The following is a 25887-nucleotide window of genomic DNA, read 5'->3' as shown; positions in this document are numbered from 1 at the left end:
ATTGAGTTGGTGATGCTATCCAACCACCTCATCCTCTGTCGTCCCCTTCTCTTCCTGCCCTCAATCTTTCCCAACATCAGGGTCTTTTCAAATGAGTCAGCTCTTCACATCAGGTGGCCAAAGTATTGGAGTCTCAGCTTCAACATCAGTCCTTCCAACAAACACCCAGGACTGATCTCCTTTAGGATGGACTGGTAGGATCTCCCTGTAGTCCAAGGGACTCTCAAGAGTCTTCTCCAACACCACAGTTCAAAAGCATCAATTCTTCCGGGCTCAGCTTTCTTTATGCTCCAACTCTCACATCCGTACATGACTACTGAAAAAACCATAGCTTTGACTAGACTAGCTTTGCTGACAAAGTAATGTCTCTGCTTTTTATTATGCTGTGTAGGTTGGTCATAGCTTTTCTTCCAAAGAGCAAGGTGTCTTTTAATTTCATGGCTGCAGTCACCATATGCAGTGATTTTGGAGCCCAGAAAAATAAAGTCTGACACTGTGTCCACTGTTTCCCCATCTATTTGCCATGAAGTGATGGGATTGGATGCCATGATCTTAGTTTTCTGAATGTTGAGCTTTAAGCCAACTTTTTCACTCTCCTCTTTCACCTTCATTATTGGAGAAATGCAAATCAAAACTACAACAAGGTATCATCTCACATCTGTCAGAACAGCTATCATTAAGAAATCTGCAAACAATAAATACTGGAGAGGATGTGGAGAAAAGGAAACACTCTTGCACTGTTGGTGAGAATGTAAACTGATACAACCACTATGGAGAACAGTATGGCGATTCCTTAAAAAAAAAAAAAAAAACTAGGAATAGAACTACCATGCAATGTGTGCATGTGAATGCTAAGTCACTTCTGTCATGTCTGACTCTTTGCAACCCTACAGACTGTAGCCCTCCAGGCTCCTCTGTTCATGGGATTCTTTCGAGAAGAATACTGCAGTGGGCTGCCATGCCCTCCTCCAGGGGATCTTTCTGACTCAGGGATCAAATTCGCATCTCTTATGTCTCCTGCACTAGCAAGCAGGTTCTTTACAACCAGTGCCACCTGAGAAGTCAAAATTACCATATGACCCAACAATCTCACTCCTGGACATACACCCTGAGAAAACCATAACTGAAAAAGACACATGTACCCCAAAGTTCTTTGTAGCACTTTTTACAAAAGTTAGAACACAGAAACAACATAGATGTCCTTGCCAGATGAATGGATACAGAATTGTGGTACATATATACAATGGAACATTGTTGTTCTTCAGTTATCAAGTAATGTCCAACTCTTCACAACCCATGGACTGCAGCTCCTCAGCCTTCCCTGTCCCTCACCATTTCCCAGAGTTTGTCCAAGTCATGTCCATTTCATTGGTGATGCCATCCAACTACCCATGAGGAGGATATATAATGCCACATTACTTAGCTATAAAAAAAGGATGCATTCACGTCAGTCCTAATGAGGTGGATAAACCTAGAGCCTATTGTACAGGGTGAAGTGAGTCAGAAAGAGACAAATATCTTAATTATTAACACATATACATGGAATCTAGAAAGATGGTACTGACGATCCTACATGCAGGGAAGAAAATGAGACACAGACACGAAGAACAGACTTTTGAACTCAGTGGGAGAAGGAAACGGCAGGATGACTTGAGAGAACAGCACTGAAACATATATATTACCATATGTAAAACAGGCAGTCAGTGGGGATTTGCTCAGTGACACGGACTCCACCCAGTGCTCTGTGACAACCTACTGAGGTGGGACGGGGTGGGAGATGCGAGGGAGGTGCGAGAGGGAGGAGATATGTGAATCCCTCTGACTGATTTCTGTAGATATATGACAGAAACCAGTAAAATACTGTAAAGCAATTATCCTCCAATAAAAAATTTAAAAAAAAAACCTAATTGGAGAGTCATATATCCATTTTCATCACTATGTTTTTACAAAAGCTCAGGCTTGTACTTTTCCTTTTCTCTTCCTTTTTAAAAAATACTCTACTTCCCTACTTCCAAACAAGAATCTAAAACAACTGATGCAGTACTTGAGCATGTAGAAGTACTCTGTGTACTACATCTCCTTGGTTTAAAATCTCTGCTTAAGTCAAAACACTTTTGTATTACCCGATATAAAACACAATTAGGGTGGAAAACTTCCTGCCAAAGAAACTAAATACATCTTATTTAACTTTATAGAATGTATAGGATTTATGTAAACTAAATAAATCCTAATAAATTACTGAAAATAAGTGATTAAAAGTTATTTGCTGGCTTGAATTATCTTGGTAACTCCTCCCTCATTAACATAAAAATTGCAAGTTAACTATATCCTGAAATATAAATCACTAAATATTTATATTCAGTAGGAGCTTCCCCAGTGGCTCAAATGGTAAAGAACTTGTCTGCAATGCAGGAGACCTGGGCTCGATCCCGAGGTTGGGAAGACCCCGTGGAGAAGGGAACGCAACCCACTCCAGTATTCTTGCCTAAAGAATTCCATGGGGGAGGAGCCAAGATGGTAGAAGAATAGGACCGGGAGACCACTTTCTTCCCTACAAATTCATCTAAAGAACAACTGAACGCTGAGTAAACTTCAAAAAACAACTTCTGATCGCTAGCTGAGGACATCAGGCGCCCAGAAAAGCAGCCCTTTGTCTTCAAAAGGAGGTAGGATAAAATATAAAAGATAAAAAGAGAGACAAAAGAGCTAGGGATGGAGATCCGTCCCGGGAAGGGAGTCTTAATAGAGGAAGTTTCCAAACATCAGGAAACCCTCGCACTGGGTCTGGGGCAAGTTTTCGAATCTCGGAGAGCAACCTAACTGGGAGGAAAAATAAATAAAACCCACAGATTACGTGCCTAATAGCAACTCCCAGCAGAAAAGTACCCCAGACGCCCGCATCCGCCACCAGCAAGTGGGGGCAGAACGGAGAGGAGCGGGCGGCATTGCTTAGGGTAAGGACCAGGCCTGAGTGCCCTGAGGGCAATCAGAGGCAGCTTTTGTGAGATAGCAACTTAAACTGTGGTATAGCAAAAGAGAGAGAGAAAATTAACCAGCACGAACACAATGCCGGCCTTCGCAGAACAAAGGGTCTGAGCACGTCTAGAGAAGAGCTACCCAGCTGCTAACTGGCCCATCCCCGCAGGAGGCAGGAGGCAGGATGGAGGGGAAAGGGGCAAACTTGGCCCCAGAGATGGCATCCCCTACCACACTGCAAACAGGCCTCCAGTTTCTAACCAAAGACTTCCTGAGATTCTGGATGGTAGACATCTGCCGGGAGGGTCGCGGCTAAACACAAGGTGCACGCACCCAACTGGCACGGGCGGAAACTGAGGCTGGGACCCGGAGGGAAGAAGGCGGACCGCGCCTGGGGAGAGTGCGCCCGGGAAGCTCCTGGCTGCCTAAGTTGTTCGGGTTGGGGAAGGTACAAAACGCAGGCGCAACCGAGTCCGCAGTTTTGTGGAATACCCGAAACCTGGAACCGCACGCAACGCAGGGCACCATCCATATAGAGCAGCCAGAAGTCTGAGCAGCCTAGATGGGGAAAACAGCGCACCCCCCTCCCCGCAGCGCGACAGAACTAGCAACCTGAACAAGAGACCACCTCCGCCTGCCTGTGTCAGGGTGGAAATTAGACACTGAAGAGACCGCCAAATAGAAGCCAAATAAACAAAGGGAACCGCTTCAGAAGGGATCGGTGCAACAGATTAAAATCCCTGTAGGTAACACCGACTACACTGGAAGGGGCCTATAGATATCGAGAAGTGTAAGCTGGAACGAGGAGCTATCTGAAACTGAGCCGAACCCACAATGATCGCAACAGCTCCAGAGAAATTCCTAGATATATTTTTAACTTTTTTTTTTAATTAAAAAAATTTTTTTTTCTTTTCTATTTTTTTTCTCTCTTATTTTCTTTTAAAATTCCCTATTACTCCTTAACTTTCATTTTCATATATTTTTATGATTTTTTTTATTAGGAAAAAAATTTTTTTCTTGTTTTTTTCTTTTTCTCTTATTTTCTTTTAAAGTCCTCTATTATTCCTCTACTACTCCTTAATTTTCATTTTCATTTCACTATAATCTTGCAAAAAAAAGAGAAGCCCTATTTGTAAACCGAACTTCATATATATTTCTAAAATTTGTGTTTTTGTTTTTAATATTGTATTTTTAAGAGTCTAACCTCTACTCTAGATTTTTAATCTTTCTTTTTCAGTATGTGATATAAATTTTGGACATTTAAGAATCCAATATTCAGTCCCCATTTTTATTCAGGAGTGTGTTGATTACTCTCTCCCACTTTTGACTCTCCATTTTCTACCTCAGAACACCTCTATTTCCTCCTTTCCCCTTCTCTTCCCAATCCAATTCTGTGAATCATTGTGGGTGTCTGGACTACAGAGAACACTTTGGGAACAGACAACTGCATAGATCTGTCTCTCTCCTCTTGAGTTCCCCTTTTTCTCCTCCTGCTCATCTCTATCCCCCTCCTCCCTCTCCTCTTTTTCATGTAACTCTGTGAACCTTTCTGGGTGTCCCTCACGGTAGAGAATCTTTTCACCATTAACCTAGAAGTTTTATTATCAGTGCTGTATAGTTGGAGAAGTCTTGAGACTACTGGAAGAATAAAACTGAAATCCAGAGGCAGGAGACTTAAGCCCAAAATCTGAGAACACCAGAAAACTCCTGACTACTCAGAACATTAAGTAATAATAAGAGATCATCTAAAAGCCCCCATACCTACACTGAAACCAACCACCACCCAAGAACCAGTAAGTTTCAGAGCAAGACATACCACGAAAATTCTCCAGCAACGCAGGAACATGGCCCTGAGTGTCAACATACAGGCTGCCCAAAGTCACACCTAACACATAGACCCATCTCAAAACTCGTTACTGGACACTCCATTGCACTCCAGAGAGAAGAAATCCAGTTCCACACACCAGAACACTGACGCAAGCTTCCCTAACCAGGAAACCTTGACAAGCCAATCGTCCAACCCCACCCACTGGGTGAAACCTCCACAATAAAAAGGAACCACAGACCTCCAGAACACAGAAAGCCCACTCCAAACACAGCAATCTAAACAAGATGAAAAGGCAGAGAAATACCCAACAGGTAAAGGAACATGAAAAATGCCCACCAAGTCAAACAAAAGAGGAGGAGATACGGAATCTACCTGAAAAAGAATTTAGAATAATGATAATAAAAATGATCCAAAATCTTGAAAACAAAATGGAGCTACAGATAAATAGCCTGGAGACAAAGATTGAGAAGATGCAAGAAATGTTTAATAAAGATTGAGAATAAATAAAAAAGAGTCAATTAAAAATTAATAATGCAATAAATGAGATCAAAAACACTCTGGAGGGAACCAACAGTAGAATAAAGGAGACAGAAGATAGGATAAGTGAGGTAGAAGATAAAATGGTGGAAATAAATGAAGCAGAGAGGAAAAAAGAAAAAAGAATCAAAAGAAATGAGGACAACCTCAGGGACCTCTGGGATAATGTGAAACGCCCCAACATTCGAATCATAGGAGTCCCAGAAGACAAAAAGAAAGACCGTGAGATAATACCCGAGGAGATAATAGCTGAAAACTTCCCTAAAATGGGGAAGGGAATAGCCACCCAAGTCCAAGAAACCCAGAGAATCCCAAACAGGATAAACCCAAGGTGAAACACCTCAAGACACATATTAGTCAAATTAACAAAGATCAAACACAAAGTACAGATATTAAAAGCAGCAAGGGAGAAACAATAAATAATGCACAAAGGGATTCCCATAAGGATAACAGCTGATATCAATAGAAACCCTCCAGGCCAGAAGGGAATGGCAGGACATACTGAAAGTAATGAAAGAGAATAACCTACAACCTAGATTACTGTACCCAGCAAGGAGAATTCAAAAGCTTTACAGACAAGCAAAAGCTGAGAGAATTCAGCACCACCAAACCAGCTCTTCAACAAATGCTAAAGGATCTTCTCTAGACAGGAAACACAGAAAGGTTGTATAAATGTGAACCCAAAACAACAAAGTAAATGGCAACGGGACCACACCTATCAATAATTACCTTAAATATAAATAGGTTGACTGCCCCAACCAAAAGACAAAGACTGGTTGAATGGATACAAAAACAAGACCCTTATATATGCTGTCTACAAGAGACCCACCTCAAAACAAGGGACACATACAGACTAAAAGTGAAGGGCTGGAAAAAAACATTTCACGCAAACGGAGACCAAAAGAAAGCAGGATATACTCATATCAGATAAAATAGACTTTCAAATAAAGGCTGTGAAAAGAGACAAAGAAGGACACCACATAATGATCAAAGGATCAATCCAAGAAGAAGATATAACAATTATAAATATATATGCACCCAACACAGGAGCACCACAACATGTAAGGCAAACGCTAATGAGTATGAAAGAGGAAATTAATAGTAACACAATAATAGTGGGAGACTTTAATACCCCACTCACAACTATGGATAGATCAACTAAACAGAAAATGAACAAGAAAACACAAACCTTAAATGACACAATGGACCAGCTAAACCTAATTGATATCTATAGGACATTTCACCCCAAAACAATCAACTTCACCTTTTTCTCAAGTGCACACTGAACCTTCTCCAGAATAAATCATATCCTGGACCATAAATCTAGTCTTGGTAAATTCAAAAAAATTGAAAAAATTCCAGTCATCTTTTCTGACCACAGTGCAGTAAAATTAGATCTCAATTACAGGAAAAAGATTATCAAAAATTCAAACATATGGAGGCTAAATAACACGCTTCTGAATAACCAACAAATTATAGAAGAAATAAAAAAAGAAATCAAAATATGCATAGAAATGAATGAAAATGAAAACACAACAACCCAAAACCTATGGGACACTGTAAAAGCAGTGCTAAGGGGAAGGTTCATAGCATTACAGGCTTACCTCAAGAAACAACAAAAAAGTCAAATAAATAACCTAATTCTACACCTAAAGCAACTACAGAAGGAAGAAATGAAGAATCCCAGGGTTAGCAGAAGGAAAGAAATCTTAAAAATTAGGGTAGAAACAAGTGCAAAAGAAACTAAAGAGACCATAGCAAAAATCAACAAAGCTAAAAGCTGGTTTTTTGAAAAAATTAACAAAATTGACAAACCAAGAGCAAGACTCATTAAGAAACAAAGGGAGAAGAGCCAAATTAACAAAATTAGAAACGAAAATAGAGAGATCAAAACAGACAACACTGAAATACAAAGGATCATAAGAGACTACTACCAGCAGGTCTATACCAATAAAATGGACAACTTGGAAGAAATGGACAAATTCTTAGAAAAATATAACTTTCCAGAGCTGAGCCCAAAGAAATAGAAGATCTTAACAGACCCATCATAAGCAAGGAAATTGAAACTGTAATCAGAAATCTTCCAGCAAACAAAAGCCCTGGACCAGATGGCTTCACAGCTGAATTCTACCAAAAATTTAGAGAAGAGCTAACACCTATCCTACTCAAACTCTTCCAGAAAACTGCAGATGAAGGTAAACTTCCAAACTCATTCTATGAGGCCACCATCACCCTAATTCCAAAACTAGACAAAGATGCCACAAAAAAAGAAAACTACAGGCCAATATCACTGATGAACATAGAGGCAAAAATCCTTAACAAAATTCTAGCAAACAGAATCCAACAACATATTTAAAAATCATATACCATGTCCAAGTGGGCTTTATCCCAGGAATGCAAGGATTCTTTAATATCTGCAAATCAATCAATGTAATACACCACACTAACAAATTGAAAGATAAAAACCATATGATTATCTCAATAGATGCAGAAAAAGCCTTTGACAAAATTCAACACCCATTTATGATTAAAACTCTCCAGAAAGCAGGAATAGAAGGAACATACCTCAACACAATAAAAGCTATATATGACAAACCCACAGTAAGCATTAACCTCAATGGTGAAAAATTGAAAGAATTTCCCCTGAAATCAGGAACAAGACAAGGGTGCCCACTCTCACCACTACTATTCAACATAGTGTTGGAAGTTTTGGCCACAGCAATCAGAACAGAAAAAGAAGTAAAAGGAATCCAGATAGGAAAAGAAGAAGTGAAACTCTCACTCTTTGCAGATGACATGATCCTCTACATAGAAAACCCTAAAGACTCTACCAGAAAGTTACTGGAGCTAATCAATGAATATATTAAAGTTGCAGGATATAAAATTAACACACAGAAATCCCTTGCGTTCTTATACACTAACAAAGAGAAAACAGAAAGAGAAATGAAGGAAACAATACCATTCACCATTGCAACAAAAAGAATAAAATACTTAGGAGTATATCTACCTAAAGAAACAAAAGACCTATACATAGAAAACTATAAAACACTGATGAAAGAATCAAAGAGGACACAAACAGATGGAGAAACATACCATGTTCATGGATTGGAAGAATCAATATTGTCAAAATGGCTATTCTACCCAAAGCAATCTATAGATTCAATGCAATCCCTATCAAGCTACCAATGGTATTTTTCACAGAACTAGAACAAGTAATTTCACAATTTGTATGGAAATACAAAAAACCTCAAATAGCCAAAGTAATCTTGAGAAAAAGAGGATGGAACTGGAGGAATCAACCTGCCTAACTTCAGACTATACTACAAAGCCACGGTCATCAAGACAGTATGGTACTGGCACAAAGACAGACATATAGATCAATGGAACAGAATAGAAAGCCTAGAGAAAATTCCACGAACCTATGGACACCTTATCTTTGACAAAGGAGGCAAGGATATACAATGGAAAAAAGACAACCTCTTTAACAAGTGGTGCTGGGAAAACTGGTCAACCACTTGTAAAAGAATGAAACTAGAACACTTGCTAACACTGCACACAAAAATAAACTCAAAATGGATTAAAGATCTAAATGTAAGACCAGAAACTATAAAACTCCTAGAGGAGAACATAGGCAAAACACTCTCCGACATAAATCACAGCAGGATCCTCTATGATCCACCTCCCAGAATATTGGAAATAAAAGCAAAAATAAACAAATGGGAACTAATGAAACTTAAAAGCTTTTGCACAACAAAGGAAACTATAAGTAAGGTGAAAAGACAGCCCTCAGATTGGGAGAAAATAATAGCAAACAAAGCAACAGACAAAGGATTAATCTCAAAAATATACAAGCAACTCCTGAAGCTCAATTCCAGAAAAATAAATGACCCAATCAAAAAATGGGCCAAAGAACTAAACAGACATTTCTCCAAAGAAGACATACAGATGGCTAACAAACACATGAAAAGATGCTCAACATCACTCATTATTAGAGAAATGCAAATCAAAACCACAATGAGGTACCATTACACACCAGTCAGGATGGCTGCTATCCAAAAGTCTACAAGCAATGAATGCTGGAGACGTTGTGGAGAAAAGGGAACCCTCTTACACTGTTGGTGGGAATGCAAACTAGTACAGCCGCTATGGAGAACAGTGTGGAGATTTCTTAAAAAACTGGAAATAGAACTGCCATATGACCCAGCAATCCCACTTCTGGGCATACACACTGAGGAAACCGGATCTGAAAGAGACACGTGCACCCCAATGTTCATCGCAGCACTGTTAATAATAGCCAGGACATGGAAGCAACCTAGATGCCCATCAGCAGACAAATGGATAAGGAAGCTGTGGTACATATACACCATGGATTATTACTCAGCTGTTAAAAAGAATTCATTTGAATCAGTTCTAATGAGATGGATGAAACTGGAGCCCATTATACAGAGTGAAGTAAGCCAGAAAGATAAAGACCATTACAGCATACTAACACATATATATGGAATTTAGAAAGATGGTAATGATAACCCTATATGCAAAACAGAAAAAGAGACACTGATGTACAGAACAGACTTTTGGACTCTGTGGGAGAAGGCGAGGGTGGGTTGTTTCGAGAGAACAGCATCAAAACATGTATATTATCTAGGGTGAAACAGGTCACAAGCCCAGCTTGGATGCATGAGACAAGTGCTCGGGCCTGGTGCACAGGGAAGACCCAGAGGGATAGGGTAGAGAGGGAGGTGGGAGGGGGGATCGGGATGAGGAACACATGTAAATCCATGGCTGATTCATGTCAATGTATGGCAAAAACCACTACAATATTGTAAAGTAATTAGCCTTCAACTAATAAAAATAAATGAAAAAAAAAAAAAAAGAATTCCATGGACAGAGGAGCCTGGTGGGTTACAGTCCATGGGGTTGCACAAGAGTCAGACATGACTGAGTGACTAACGCAACTATATCCTGAAATATAAATCACTAAAAACTCTGCATCTCTAATTTGCTCCCGATACTTAGATAATAATTACTGAATTTCATAAATGGGACTGTTGTATTTTGAAACTGTAAACTAAGTGATCAAACTAACATTTCAGGATTAAAGTTAAAACAAGCAATGTTTTTTAAGAAACCATTTCAGAGACCTTTGGTTTTACATTCTACTCCAATTTACTGGCTCAACTGGTAAAGCTTCCCTTGGGCTTCCCTTGTGGCTCAAACAGGTAAAGAATGTGCCTGCAATGCGGCAGACCTGGGTTTGATCCCTGGGTTGGGAAGATCCCCTGGAGAAAGGAAAGGCTACCCACTCCAGTATTCTGGCCTGGAGAATTCCATGCACTGTATAGTCCATGGGGTTGCAAAGAGTAGGACACGACTGAGCAACTTTCACTTTCACTTTATGGTATCCCATCCTCTGATCTAAGTTTGGGAGTTAGGAGAGTGAACAAGATAAAATCCCTGCTCTCATGGAACATTCTTTCTAATGAGGGGAGTTGATAAAGTAGCAAATAAATATCTGCAGCTAGCGATAAGAACTTTGAAGATAGTAAAACAGGATAACATGGAGCACAGCGGATACAGCAGACTAGGTAGACACATAAAACTACATGGGTACTGTTTTCTGTTTTTCTGCATTGGGGAATACAAGACACAGCATTTCTCAAGTGTATGTTGATCTGGAATCCTTCCATCAATGAACATGTATTAGCTCACTGAATCAATTTGGGCAACACTATTCTAACCAATACACAGACGACAGCAAGATCAAAACTTATATATAGCACTCCTGATTCTAAAATACAGTGTTTTTACACGACCTCATCTGTGAGAGTTGAAATAATAATAGCACATATTTCATAGAATCACAGTGTAAAATAATTCATCTAAAACACCTGACACAGGGCTTAGTACACTTTTCTGTTCTATTATTTACAATAATGTAAATAAACATTATTGTTACTGTTAATACAGTACTCTACACACAATACCTTCCCCTGTCATCTCAGAGTGACTTTTGTTTCCCTCTTTTAATACTCTGCATCCTTTATCTCTGACAGGCTCTAGTTCATTTTGTTCACGCGTCTATGTTAGATTTTTTGAAGATAACAACTGGAATAAAGATTACACACAGCACAGCCCATTGAAAGCTTAAGCTTTCTATGTAGTTGTACAGAATATTCAAGGGGGATCAAATGTGAATGTGGGGGAAAAAAAAGAAACTTTATATAAAAGTAACCTCCCCCTCAGGAAACGCAAATCATATTACAGCAAGGCTTCCATGAAACATCTTCATAACAGTATATATCACGTATTCAAAACACTTTTATAAGTTAATAGCATCAGTAATAGATCATTTTCTTCCTGATAAAATGCACTGTCATTTCACTTCCCTAGTATTCCTAGAGAAATACATTATCTGCACTTTATCAAGAAAAAACATGAGAAAAACCCAAACTGAAAGACATTTTACAAAACAAATCGCCTGAACTCTTCAAAAATGTTAAAATCATAAAAGATAAGGACTGAAAAACTGTTACAGGAGGCTAAAGAGACATAACATTTAAATACAAAAAATAATCCTGAAAAAAAAAAAAATAATAATAATCCTGGACTGATCCTGAACCAACAAAAAAAATTTGCTAAAAGGGAGAGTAGTGGAACAACTGGCAAAACTGAGAAATCTGCAAATTACATACAATCTGTAGATTAAACAAAGTATTGCATCAATGTTAACTTCCTGATCTTGATTATTTTATGGCAGATATATAAAAGAATTTCACTGCCTCTAGGAAGTTCACACAAAAGTAGGTAAAGAAGCTTTATGTGTAGAATTTAATCTAAAAATGCTTCCAATAAACAACATATGGGTATACAGTGAGAAAAAATGATACAGTGGACAAAGGCAAAAGAACAAACTTTGGGTGAAAGGTATATAAGAATCTTTGTAATGTTATTTCCATAAATCTGAAATTATTTCAAAACAAAACACACTTTTGTCTAACAACAGAATAGGAAAAAAAAGGAAAAATGACAAATAGTCACAAGAAAAGATGTTCAATGTTATTATCAATCAGGAAAAATACAAATTAAAATCACAATGTGATATCACTAATTCCTATTAAAATGACTAAAATGTAAAAAAAGCAAAAGAAAAAGCTGTCAATTCCAAGTGACATGTTAAGGATGTGGGGCAACTGAACTCAAACATTACTAGAGAGAATGCAAAATTGCAAAGTCACTTTGTAAGAAATTTCCAAACTTTTCCAAAGTTAAATATATACTTGGACTTCCCCGGTGGCTCAGACAGTAAAGCATCTGCCTACAATGCAGGAGACCTGGGTTCAATCCCCGGGTCAGGAAGATCTCCTAGAGAGGGAAATGGCAATCCACTCCAGTACTCTTGCCTGAAAAATCCCATGGACGGAGGAGCCTGGTAGGCTACAGTCCATGGGGTCGCAGAGTTGGACATGACTGAGTGACTTCACTTCACTTTCAAACTTATCCAAAGTTAAGTATATATTTACCACATGACCTAACAATCCTAAATATTAATTTAAGAGAAATGAAACCTTATATTTAAAATGAAACCTACATACAAAAGTTTGCAGCAATTTATTCATAATCACTGAACACTGAAAATCACAATTCAAATGTCCATCAGTTGGTAAATGGATACACTGTGGCACAGTCATACAATGGAATACTACTTAGCAATAAATTAAAGAATTATTGATACATGCAACAATATGTATGAATCTCAAAAGCAGTATGCTAAGTCAAAGAAGTTAGTCTCAAAAGTCCCATGTTGTATTATTTCATATATATTTATGGACTTAGTCACTCAGTTATTCCATTCTTTGTGACCCCATAGACTACAACCCACCAGGCTCCTCTGTCCATGAGGATTCTCTAGACAAGAATACTAGAGTGGGTTCCCATGCCCTCCTCCAGGGGATCTTCCCAACCACGGGATTGAACCCAGGTCTCCCACATTGCAGGTGGATTCTTTACGTCTGAGTCACCTGGGAAGCCCATATATTTATGACATTCTGTTAAAAAGCAAACTACAGGGGCATTCCCTGGTAGTCTTGTGGTTAGGACTCTGGGCTTCCACTGCCATGGCCCAGGTTCAATCCTTGGTCAGGGAACTTAGATTCCCCCAAACCATACAGCATGGCCAAAAAAAAAAGAGCAAAATACAGGGATGAAAACAGAAAACAGATCAGTGGTTGTAGGCATGAAGTTAGGAGGGAACGCTGATAAAAATAGGAAATATGGTGAAATTCTGGAAGGTGATGAACTCTCCTGTGTCTTGATTGTCACTGTCATTACACATTTTTATACATACATCAAAACTCATACAACTGTTCACTAAAAAGGATGAATTCTACTGAACACAAATTTTAAGAATTTATGTATTTTTAAATTCACAAGGAAAAAATTATTTTCATAGACATTTGCCACCTAATAAAGACTTGGTAGGTACTATTACTCTCATTTTCTAAGTGAGGAAACTGAATCATACAGTAAATAAGTGAACTAACAAATAACATGTGGCAGGACCAAACTATAGTCCAAATAATTTGATTCTATATATTTTATTCTCTTAATTTTCTCATGTTCCACTAAACTTTATGGACCACAATGTGCCTGAAGACAAATATGATGAAAGACAAGGAGCAAAGAATAAAAGACAGGTACTGGAAATATGCCCTTTAGAATTTGGCCTCTGAATAGTGATCCATATAGGCAACAAATTAACTGGCATTAAAGATTTAGCCCATTAATTTCTTCCATAAAACTTTAATTTTTAAATGCTAAGAAAACACAGAAGCATTAAACATAAAACATTCACAGGTAACCTTGTAACTACTGCTACAATTTAAACTCTACCTAGTCTTCAGAACAACACTGAGAACAATCATGGTGACTATAATTTTGAAAAGATTTTACAACTTTAAACAGACATTTAATGATATCCTCCCCCCAAAAAAGATTATTCCCAGATGCTATCCCTCAAGGGTAGAAAATGAAGAAGAACATTTAAAAACACCTTTCTGGTTTCAAAATCAAAGAAATGGCAATATATTTGCCATAAGTACAATAGCTTGAGGGAAAATCTGGCTTAGTTTCTTAAGCAAAATATAAAATTAAAAAAATAAAAATTGTTATCTGTACCACAAATAACATACGTCACCTAAAAACAGTGGTGTGGTTTCCTCTAAAGTAGTTGCATTCGGATCTGCCCCAGCTTCTAAAAGAATCTGTATGATCTTCCAATGTCCCTGACTTGCAGCAAGATGTAATGCACAGAAGCCCTCAAAAGTCTTTGTCTTGATGTAGTTCTCAGATGAATCTATGAAAGAATAAACTATCAATTAGAAGATATCACTTCTGTTTCTTGGAAATAAAAAGCAAAGATTCTAAGAAGAATTTAATAAAATATTAAAAGATAGGGATAAATGGGAGGTCTTATAGTTTAAATCTCTAGAAAACCAAGAAAAAGTTCTATAAGGGTCACAGTGTAAACAGCTCTCCAGTAGTCTTAACACAGATTCTGCCCACATGCTCATTTTCTCCTCTATTTTTTGGTAATTGAGGGAAAGAGAGTAGCAGGAATTAAAAGGAAATATAAGAGCAAGATTTGAGATTTACGGAACTATTAATAAATTTGATTTTTTGAATTTCCTAATTTCCATGAGGAAAATGGTCTCATCCGTAGCATTATTTCTTTGCACTCAACTAATAAGATCTTTCCAGTTAGCAGACTGAGCTGACCCCTAAAAATGGTGCGCTATTCACTCGACCCAGAAAATCCCACAAAATCATGCAAATAAGAGGTTCAAATCTTCATGTTCACTTTAAGAATACTCGTGAAACTGCCCAGGCCATAGAGGGTAAGCATATTCGAAAAGTCACCAAGTATCTGAAAGATGTCACTTTAAAGAAGCAATGTGTGCCATTCCGTCATTACAATGGTGGAGTTGGTAGGTGTGCACAGATCAAACAGTGGGGCTGGACGCAGGGTCGGTGGCCCAAAAAGAGTGCTGAATTTTTACTACACATGCTCAAAAATGCAGAGAGTAATGCTGAGCTTAAGGGCTTAGATGTCGATTCTCTGGTCATTGAGCACATCCAAGTGAACAAAGCCCCCAAGATGCGGCGGAGGACTTACAGAGCTCATGGTCGGATCAACCCCTACACGAGCTCTCCCTGCCACATTTAGATGATCCTTACTGAAAAAGAACAGATTGTTCCTAAACCAGAAAAGGAGGTTGCACAGAAGAAAAAGATATCCCAGAAGAAACTGAAGAAACAAAAACTTACGGCCCGGGGAAAAAATGCCACAGAAAATAAATGCAAATAAAAGTAAAAGTGTTGGTTGTCTTGATTAGTTAAAAAAAAAAAAACTAATAAGATGAAAGAAGTTTAAAATACACCTTTTCTAAGCTAAAACTACATTCTAATCATTAATGAAGACTGCATTTCTAAAATAATAAAATGTACTCCAAAGAAATTGAACTGTACAATTTATATAGAACTTATGAATTAAGTGACTTTAAGTTTTCCGGGGTTTGTTAGGAAAATCTCTAAGTTTTGGTAACATTCAAGTTATGGAAATAATGTCCACATTAAATTTTCTGAAACTCCACAACAAAAGGTAATATTAAGTGACTTTCTTACTTTGCTTCCAAAACAATCAGATTCTAAACCCACAATAGAGGGATGGGCTGTAAGGTGACTGGGGAAGGCATTTCTGAGAGTATTGATAAAAACAAAAAGTAGACAAATTTTAAAAGTTTTAAGTAATATCTTTCTTGAAATATCAGAATTAAAACTAATGCTCCTGACTAAAATCATCATCGGTTTTAAGTAGTTCTTATAATCGTAACTCACTACTGAAACTGGGGGTCTAAGCTATAACATAAATTTAAAAAAGTCTCCAACTTTATAAGATACACAACTAAATGGCAAGATAGTTATATTTTAAAAGTTCCTATCAAAAAGAAAGTGTTCCCCAGATTAGTCAGAAATGGACATTTATTCAGCTATCCACAAAACTATCACATTAAGGGACTTCCTGGTGATCCAGTGGCTAAGATTCCGCAATCCCATGCAGGGGGCCTGGTTTCAATCCCTAGTCAGGGACCCAGGTCCCACATGCTCTAACTAAGAATTTGCATGCCACAACTAAAACCTGGTACAGCCAAATAAACAAATTAAAAAAACTATAATCTATTTCTATATATGTTGAAATTTTCTATAGAACATTTATACAGAGATATAGGTTCAATACAGATACATAAATAGCTCCCCAAAAGAAAATTTCAACATGATAGAGATGCTGATTCTGCCCAAAATAATAATAAATTTAATTCTAAGCAAAATGTCAACAGAGCTGAATGTTACTTGATTGACTGGTTTTATAATAGTAAAGTGACTCACGTTGATAGGGGTTGGGGAGAGTAGATAAGAATAACAAAGAATTTAGAAAAATAAAACAAGCAAAATATTGAGGGGAGCCTAGACTTTAAAAATTAAACCATGTGTTAAACTTAGAATAACGGAATAATGTGGTCCATCTGAACACAACTTTTTTTTCCCCCTTAAACTTAATTGTATTAGTTGCTATTAAAAAAACAATCTACAAAATTGTTTGGATTAGGGAATCCACCCATGAGTACTTTTTAAATTAATGCAGATATTGACATAGCTGTAGAGCTTGATAAAGAACTAAGAGTTCAAAGCAACACATTAACTTGGTTTTGAATCTTACAATTTTTCACTCATCTTTAAATTGAAAAATAGTGTAACAAGCAATTTTCATTAACTTAACACTTTTAAACAAATACCCAAGCAGTTTACCAATCATCTGTACTCATGCTCTGCTCACAGAACCTCCAGTGGTGGTGATGCCTTTGTGACAACAGGCTGAGATTGTAATAAAGAGTCCCCATCCTAAACTCTGTTAATGCAGGAGATAGTCTAACAGTTTCTGCGTGATCTTTAGTCAGGAAGACCTAGCTTGAGGTCTGTGAGATCAACGAAGACTTCTGAGGGCAGGGGACCCATGAGCTGACATCTCAGTGATGAGCAGGTGCTGGGGAAGGGGAGGCAGTGAAGAATACTCCTTATGTGGAAGGAAAACAGAGAGCAGGAGGACCTGAAGGGAGGCCAGTCAGGAGGCTGAGGAGTGACAATGACCCTCTCCTTGACAAAACTTTAGCCAGTCTCTTCTGAGCCTTCTTCTTGGATAGGCCTAGACCTCGTCCCTGGCCCCACGCTCCCTAGTCGTATCTTTGGCCTCCCTAGCTCAGTTCCAGAAAAAATCCTGCTGAGTCAGTTTAGCAAGAAGCCCCCTACCCTGATAACCCCTCTTAGTGGTTTTCCATTCATGAATCTCCTCACTCTGTTCCCTGACTATATATTCTCATTATCGTTATGTTCAAAGTTGAGCCAGCTCTCTTAAACTGTCATGATAGTCTTGACAGTGACTGCAATAACTCTGAATACACATTCTTATTCACTAAGCTAAATTGCCTTATTTATCTAAGGATTTCTAATATCTGTTATCATACCCAGTATAATAGCGTAATATTTTCTTAATATGAACTAATAAAAAGCACTATGAGTTAGTTCATATACTGGCCACATAAAAGCACTTGTTCATAATGTTATAATTAATTACAAAAGCTTAAGTAACCTTTAGTCAGCAAATGGTTTAATATAAAATGGCATGATTAACTGTCAATACCAATTACACCAAATTTCCAATACAAGAAAGAAAAGCAAATTTGTGATTTGTGCTAATACTTTATACAGAAAGCTAAAGTGAAATATATATAATACATACATATATGCATATTAAATTTCTAAGTAATCCACACTACACTTGAACGTTCTCCAGCTTGAATGAGAAGGCCATATATGACTGATTTCTAGGCTAGATTCTGGATTCAAAATGATGGTAAGCCAAAGCCTTTCACACCATTTAAGACTCTTCCATTATTTTGTCTAGGCCTGAGTACCTTCATACTTTAGTGCACTAATAGAATGCTTTAGGAATCTCTGACAGTTCACTAATATGAGATGAAGTTCAAGAAGGCAGAAATTATATAATAAAGGACACATATGTAAGAGCTGAGCCACAAAGGACAAGAGAATTATGAACCATATAAGACAAGGGTATAGCAAGTATAAAGAACGACAGAAATGTCAAACTTGCTTTGGAAACTTTTAAGATTAACCTACAGTACCAGGTTAACTGGTACAGATGTGAAGATGCCGCTATCATCAATAGTAGAAGAAGCTGGTGATCTGTTTCACCCTTGATAATATACATGTTTCGATGCTGTTCTCTCGAAATATCCCACCCTCGCCTTCTCCCACAGAGTCAAGAGACACAGAAGTATAGAACAGACTTTTGGCTAGCTAGACTTTTACAATGCAGTCAGTTACCATTCCCAACTGGTCTTTTTTTTTTTTTTTTAATTTGAATCACTCAGAAAAGTTCTAATTATAATCTTTCTTTAAAAGACAGAGGATCTGAATAAAGTATGGACTTTAAGGTATGAGCCAGGGGAATTCAGAAAACATTTCTGAAAGTGACTAATAGGTTAAATAGACCTTTTGCTTCATTTTAGTTTGATTTTTCCAGTTAGTGAATCAGATAACCAAATCCAATGAATTTTGGACATTAGTTCCAACCATACAGAACAACCAAACTCAAAGACTGGGACCAAAAACGTCACCATCTGCTAGAACAAGTCATATACACGCTTCCTACCCTCTGGAAACCCTGTTTTTTCTCTCCATCAGTTAGTCAGTCAGTTCAGTCACTCAGTCATGTCCAACTCTTTGCGACCCCATGAACTGCAGCAAACCAGGCCTCCCTGTCCATCACCAACTCCCAGAGTTTACTCAAACCCATGTCCAATGAGTCGGTGATGCCACCCAAGCATCTCATCCTCTGTCATCCCTTTCTCCACCCGCCTTCAATCTTTCCCAGCACAGGGTCTTTTCTTTTTTTTTTTTTTTTTTTATTTCACAGCAAGATTTACTGCTTTACAAACACAAACATGATACTTGGTCTTAATAGAAACATAACATCAGATACACCCAGAATATGTTTGGCATTTATGAGTCAGCTCTTTGCATCAGATGGCCAAAGTATTGGAGTTTCAGCCTCAACATTAGTCCCTCCAATGAATATTCAGGACTGATTTCCTTTAGGATTGACTGGTTGGATCTCCTTGCAGTACAAGGGACTCTCAAGAGTCTTCTCCAACACCACAGTTCAAAAGCATCAATTCTTCAGCACTCAGCTTTCTTTATGGTCCAATTCTCACATCCATACATGACTCCTGGAAAAACCATAGGTTTGACTAGACAGACCTTTGTTGGCAAAGTAATGTCTCTGCTTTTTAATACGTTGTCTAGGTTGGTCATAACTTTTCTTCTAAGGAGCAAATGTCTTTTAATTTCATGGATGTAGTCACCGTCTGCAGTGATTTTGGCCCCCGAAAAAAGTAGTCTGTCACTGTTTCCACTGTTGCCCTATCTATTAGCCATTAAGTGATGGGACTATTTGCCATGATCTTCGTTTTCTGAAAGATGAGTTTTAAGCCAAGTTTTGCACTCTCCTCTTTCACTTTCATCAAAAGGCTCTTTATTTCTTCTTCGCTTTCTGCCGTAAGGGTGGTGTCATCTGTATATCTGAGGTTATTGATATTTCTCGCAGCAAACTTGATTCCAGCTTGCGCTTAATCCAGCCTGGCATTTCTCATGATATACTCTGCATATAAGTTAAATAAGCAGGGTGACAATATACAGTGACGTACTCCTTTCCCAATCTGGACACAGTTTGTTGTTCCATGTCAAGTTCTAACTGTTGCTTCCTAACCTGTATACAGATTTCTCAGGAGGCAGGTCAGGTGGTCTGGTATTCCCATCTCTTGAAGAACTTTCCACAGTTTGTTGCAGTCCACACAATCAAAGGCTTTGGTGTAGTCAATAAGCAGTAGTAGATGTTTTCTGGAACTCTCTTGCTTTTTCGATGATCCAACGGATGTTGGCAGTTTGATCTCTGGTTCCTCCACCTTTTCTAAATCCAGCTTGAACATCTGGAAGTTCACGGTTCACGTGTTGCTGAAATTCTTCTATCAGTTCAGTTCAGTCACTCAGTCATATCCGACTCTTTGTGACCCCATGAACCACAGCACGCCAGGCCTCCCTGTCCATCATCAACTCCCGGAGTTTACTCAAACTCATGCCCACCGAGTCAGAGATGCCATCTAACCATCTCATCCTCTGTTGTCCCCTTTCTCCTCCTGCCTTCAATCTTTCCTAACATCAGGGTCTTTTCAAATGAGTCCACCCTAATCCTTGTATATATACTGCAAATAAATTAGATTTATAGAAAATTTATTTCATAATAGTGAACTCTAATAAAAATAGCAAGAAATTTTTATTTGACCTCTGTATCAACTATGTTAACTATGTGAGGCCATCTTATCCTCTAAAAACAACAAGTCTTAAAAAAACCAGTCATTAACAATGAAGATGGTATTTTTAATTTCTAAAAAAAAACACAAATGATTTACCTAGCCAGTTCAAACATATTAAGTCAAAAACATGCCTAATTTTATTCAGCAGCTAAAAGGAAAAAAAAAATTTAACATAAAACTGATGTGGGGGGACTTCCCTGTGCTCCAATAGTTAACACTCCTTGTTCCCAATGCAGGGGGTGTGGGTTCAATCCCTGATCAGGGAACTAAGATCACACATACTGAGTGGCCAAAAAGAAAAACAAAAAGAAAAATTGATGTAGAAAAAGATAACAGTGTATCTAGAATGAGCTTTTTAACCAGAAACAAATGTTCAAATTCATGCCTTTGTCACCCGAGATAGTTTGGGAATTCAAGCTATAGAATTAACTTCAAACAAATTCTGAACACATGCATTTTAAAATTTGAGTCATAAATTTTATTTTTTTAGTATCTTTAAACATTCAACTATAACAGACTCTAGAGCATGTGATTTAAAAAGCAGCCATAACAGATTGCCTGCATCATGATTTTTAGAGACTTTAGCCTTGCTGTCACTCATCCCTTAAAACAAAACAAACAAAAGGCCAAGCCAAAAACACTGTAAGGGTTATTTTCTTTCTAATCTATGAGGAAATCAGTAATTTTGATGAGCTATAGCCCCAAAAGACTACCTTCTGAATAGCAATACCTGGTGATGGTAAGTATAAAGAAAAGAAAAATCTGAGTTTCCATGATTAATGAAATGTAAACAGTGCACCAAGTGTCATAACATGGAGTGTTATATTCAATCTCAGCTTAAATTAACTGAATGTTAAAAATAGTTATTTTGATTAAAAGATGGGAGCATGCTATAGTGGGAAAACATGAGTCAGAGAAAAGGATTTAAGTCCAATTTCCTAGTTCATTATATAAATTTTGACAAGGCAATTTCTCTAAGCCTTGCTTGATCTTTTCAACAATAAAATGGGTATAACAATGCCTCAATAGCAGCTTTGTACTTATTAGATAAATAATGTAAATCAAGCATCTAGTCCAATGATTGCCACAAAGCAGGGCTCAGTCACCATTAGTTCTCTCTCCATGCTGTTTCCTGAGTGTCAAACTCTCTGCTAGTCTCATTTACTGAGCTCTTCACTCGGCAGTGTGCTGGCAAATGTAACTGGCTCTGAGGGAGAGGGAAAAAAGTTCCTGGAATTGGTTTGTAGCACTGGCTGAGTTCTGGGGTAAAAACACGTCCACATGGCCGACCTCAACTTATGAGCATGATCTCAACCTATGAGCATGAAGTGAGTCAAACACAGAGTTGGAAAAAGACGTACATGATTACTCTCTGTCCCATTACTCTGTTTTACTTTTTCCACAACACTGTCACCTTTTGAAATTATCTTGTGTCTACGGCCATACCACCCTGATGGCACCCGATCATCTGAAATTATCTTGGTTAACTGTTTTGGTATTTATTGTCTGTTCCCACCTTCACAGAATTAAAAACACCATAAAGGCAGAGATCTTGTTCGTCCTGCTCTCTTCTGTATCTTCATTAAATATAAAAGCAAACTAATTGCACAGAGTCCCAAAATTAAGGAAACCATAAAGTATTTCTAAAAAAGACTAACATACTCACACCCTCAACTTCAGCAGCATTGCTCTTTTCTTTGGAGAAAGAATAAAAAATAAACATAACCAGTAACTACCAAATGCTTAAATTAAAACAGCAGACTACTTTTGCCACATCACCTAGCTTAGCAATAAAAACTAGCCAGGCACAGGCACTTCCATATAAAGGACAACATTTACAGACATCTAGCTGAACACCATACTTACATAATTCAAGGTGGGCAATCTAACCATTCTTAACAACACAGAGGCAGTCACTGTATGATTACAGAAAGGTAAACAAATATTACTGTTAATAAGTCATGTATTACCACTTTTTTTATTAATCCTGCTTGCAAGTCCAGCCTTCCATACCATGAATTAACTTTACCTGCATGAATTAACAGCCGCATACATTCTACAGAGTTGTGATAAGCTGCTTCATGAATTGGCATCCATCCCCTGTTATCAGCAACATCAATGCTACGCCCCTTTTTGAGCAGTTTTCTTAATACTTTAACATTGCCTTCTCTGGCAGCAAGTCCAACCGTGGAGCATGTATCAGCATATGCCTCTGTAAAATCCATTCTTTTGACCAATCTACAAAACAAGGTAGAAAGAAAACACTATCATCAATAAATACTGTACTTCTAGATATTAAAAGATCACAGCTGATCCGTGGCATTTATTACATAACTGCTGAGGAAAAGCCTGAGGCAGAGATGGCCTGTCATGTCATCACCTCTGCGGGACTAAACCAGGAAGTCTCTCTGTTTGGGGTAGGATTCCTTAGATGCTCATGTTAAAGGTATCAGGGGAGTTTAAAGTGCTCTATCACTCCCTGTCTGAGCAACTTCTTCCTGCAGCCTTCTTCTTCCATTCAGACTCCAACAAAATGCACTCACTGGAATGCTGTTGATGAGATATAGCATAAGGTCCTCAGTTCAGTTCAGTCGCTCAGTCGTGTCCGACTTTTTGCGACCCCATGAATCGCAGCACGACAGGCCTCCCTGTCCATCACCAACTCCCGGGGTTTACTCAAACTCATGCCCATCGAGTCGGTGATGCCATCCAGCCATCTCATTCTCTGTCGTCCCCTTCTCCTCCTGCCCCCAATTCCTCCCAACATCAGGGTCTTTTCCAATGAGTCAACTCTTCACATGAGGTGGCCAAAGTATTGGAGTTGCAGTTAACCCCAAATGTATACTCTATTGTGTAGAGATGGCCATTTAACTACCAGCAACATTCAGCCTCAAGAATTAATTTCATAGCCCTTTACAGGAAAGAGCTAAACCCAAAACAGCCAGAAAGGAGTGAAAGACTTTTTTTAAAGAACAAAAATAAGCAGTAATTCCAGGTTTTCTGCACCTGTAAGTCCTTTCCAGAAGGAACGAAACTCTCAGGTTCTCTTTCCTTGATGAAACAGCCCCACTGACTTAATATGCTAAAATGAACAAACAGCATCATAAAGAGATGGGTCCAGCTTTCCTACACTAGCCCAGAAAGTTTTTCACAAAATTACTGCCCTCTTCCTCACAATCTCCCTTTAAAGTTCATCTCAAGTTCCCTTGGAGTCAGTGTCCTGTATAGCTCAGAATGTGACTCTTACAAAGACTATTTCTTGTTAGTCAAATTATGAGACAGATTGGGCTAAGACCCAGGATTTCAGGGCAATGGTTATCTCCCAAAGGGCAGCCCTTCTCAGTAACACTTCAGTTTCATCCTTCCTTCAGTTTTTCTAAAGATCTTAGGAGGTAGTTCAGGAAACTCTAAAACATGTCTAGTTCAATATGGGTAAAAAGGTTTCTAGAGCCATATTCTAAATAATTTAATCAGAAAGGTGGATTTGAGGGAAGAGGTTAAAAGTAAGCACACACAGTATTTCCTGTAGTGTTAGAAAAATTTAAACATATCTATGGTCATATTTGGGGCTTCCAAGGTGGCATGGCACAGAGGTAAAGAAACCACCTCCAAATGCAGGATTCGCACGCAGGAAACTCAATTTGATCCCTGGGTTGGGAAGATCCTTTTAAGCAGGAAACGGCAACTCACTCTAGCATTTTTGCCTGGAAAATTCCATGGACAGAGGAGTCTGGCAGGCTACAGTCAATGGGGTCGCGAAAAGTCAGACACGACTGAGCACACACACAATGGTCATATTTAAATATTAAAACTGTATCTGCAGGAACTGATAGCTCAATGCTAGCTATGTATTAATCTGATTGAATCAACTGGTCCAATACTAAGAAACTGCAGATATTTACTACTACAGAACATTTAATTATTCAGTTAATAATTATTTACTGAACACCAATTAAATGATCAGCAATAAGGAGAATATAAGATCACAAAGACACAGATTCTATCTCAAGTTATGTACCATCTCACAGAAACAATAAATATATGATTCAAAATAGAAAGCAGAAAGTGCCCTAAGAAAAGTACAGATAAAGTCATGAGTAGTCAAAGCAGGGGAAAACTACTTCAAGCTGTGCCTAAAAGATAAGGGAGGCTGTAACACTGAGATAACATGCAAAAGAGCATTTCTAGACAGGAGGAAAAAAACATAACCAAAATTATGGAAACGAACAAGCAAGGGTGAATAAGGTCCAGTGAGTAATGGAAGCAATCAATTCACTTTGGAAGGATTAGGTAAACAGTAGAAAACTGAGATTACAGAGGTAGCCAAATTATGGAGAATCTTGAATGCTAAACTGTACATTTCTGAACCACACTACTTGTAACGAGGGCCATTACATCCAAGTTTCACAAAAAAGAACAAATCACACATTATAAGACAATTCATAAACATATTCATCTAAGAGAAGAAACCTTTTTTTTCTACACAGGAAAATCACAAGCACACACACAAGAATACTATTCCAAAGACATTAAAAACAGCATTCAAGTAAAAACAGGTAAGAACCCCTTCTGGCTTTTCTCACAGTTACAAATACTGTTAATAGATCCAGATTAATATGCAATAATTTGAAAAAATTAACAGAACTGGATATCTTTGCACTTAAGAGAAAGAGAATCCAAAAGAAATGTACTATAATAGCAGGATCATTCTCTTCAACCCTTAATACAACAAGTTAACATGAATAAACTGCTTATCTTACTTAGAGACTTCCTTGCTGGTTCAGTAGCTAAAATCCCAAGCTCCCAATGCAGGGTGCCAGAGTTCAATCCCTACTCAGGAAACTAGATCCTGCATGCTGTGACTAATATTTTGCACGTCTCAACAAAACTGAAGAGCCCATGTGTGCAACCAAGACCCAGCAAGGCAAATAAATAAAGATCTCTTTTAATAAAACCTATGTTCTAGACTAAAAGAGAACACAAACAAAATACATATAACGTGGTAACAAATATGCATGATAAATATACCTCAGCTGGACCTGA

At 38.0% G+C, this 25887-nt stretch overlaps 1 protein-coding gene across 3 annotated transcripts in view; it reads right to left on the bottom strand.

Annotated features, from left to right (window-relative positions):
- Positions 1 to 25887, bottom strand: part of ASB3 (ankyrin repeat and SOCS box containing 3) — a 115565-nt gene that overhangs the window by 63650 nt on the left and 26028 nt on the right. For 2 of the 3 annotated variants that reach the window (XM_065929298.1, XM_065929299.1), the window contains exons 2-3: positions 22874 to 23082; positions 14535 to 14693 (exon numbers count right to left, since the gene is read on the bottom strand). In XM_065929298.1, coding sequence (XP_065785370.1) covers positions 14535 to 14693; positions 22874 to 23069 — 355 coding nt within the window. In that variant the 5' untranslated portion in view covers positions 23070 to 23082. The remainder of the gene's footprint in view (positions 1 to 14534; positions 14694 to 22873; positions 23083 to 25887) is intronic. The other variant, XM_065929300.1, reaches the window with a different exon arrangement.

This window comes from Muntiacus reevesi, chromosome 3 (assembly GCF_963930625.1).
Source record: "Muntiacus reevesi chromosome 3, mMunRee1.1, whole genome shotgun sequence".
Classification (NCBI taxonomy): domain Eukaryota; kingdom Metazoa; phylum Chordata; class Mammalia; order Artiodactyla; family Cervidae; genus Muntiacus; species Muntiacus reevesi.
This window is presented reverse-complemented; position numbering and strand designations above follow the sequence as displayed.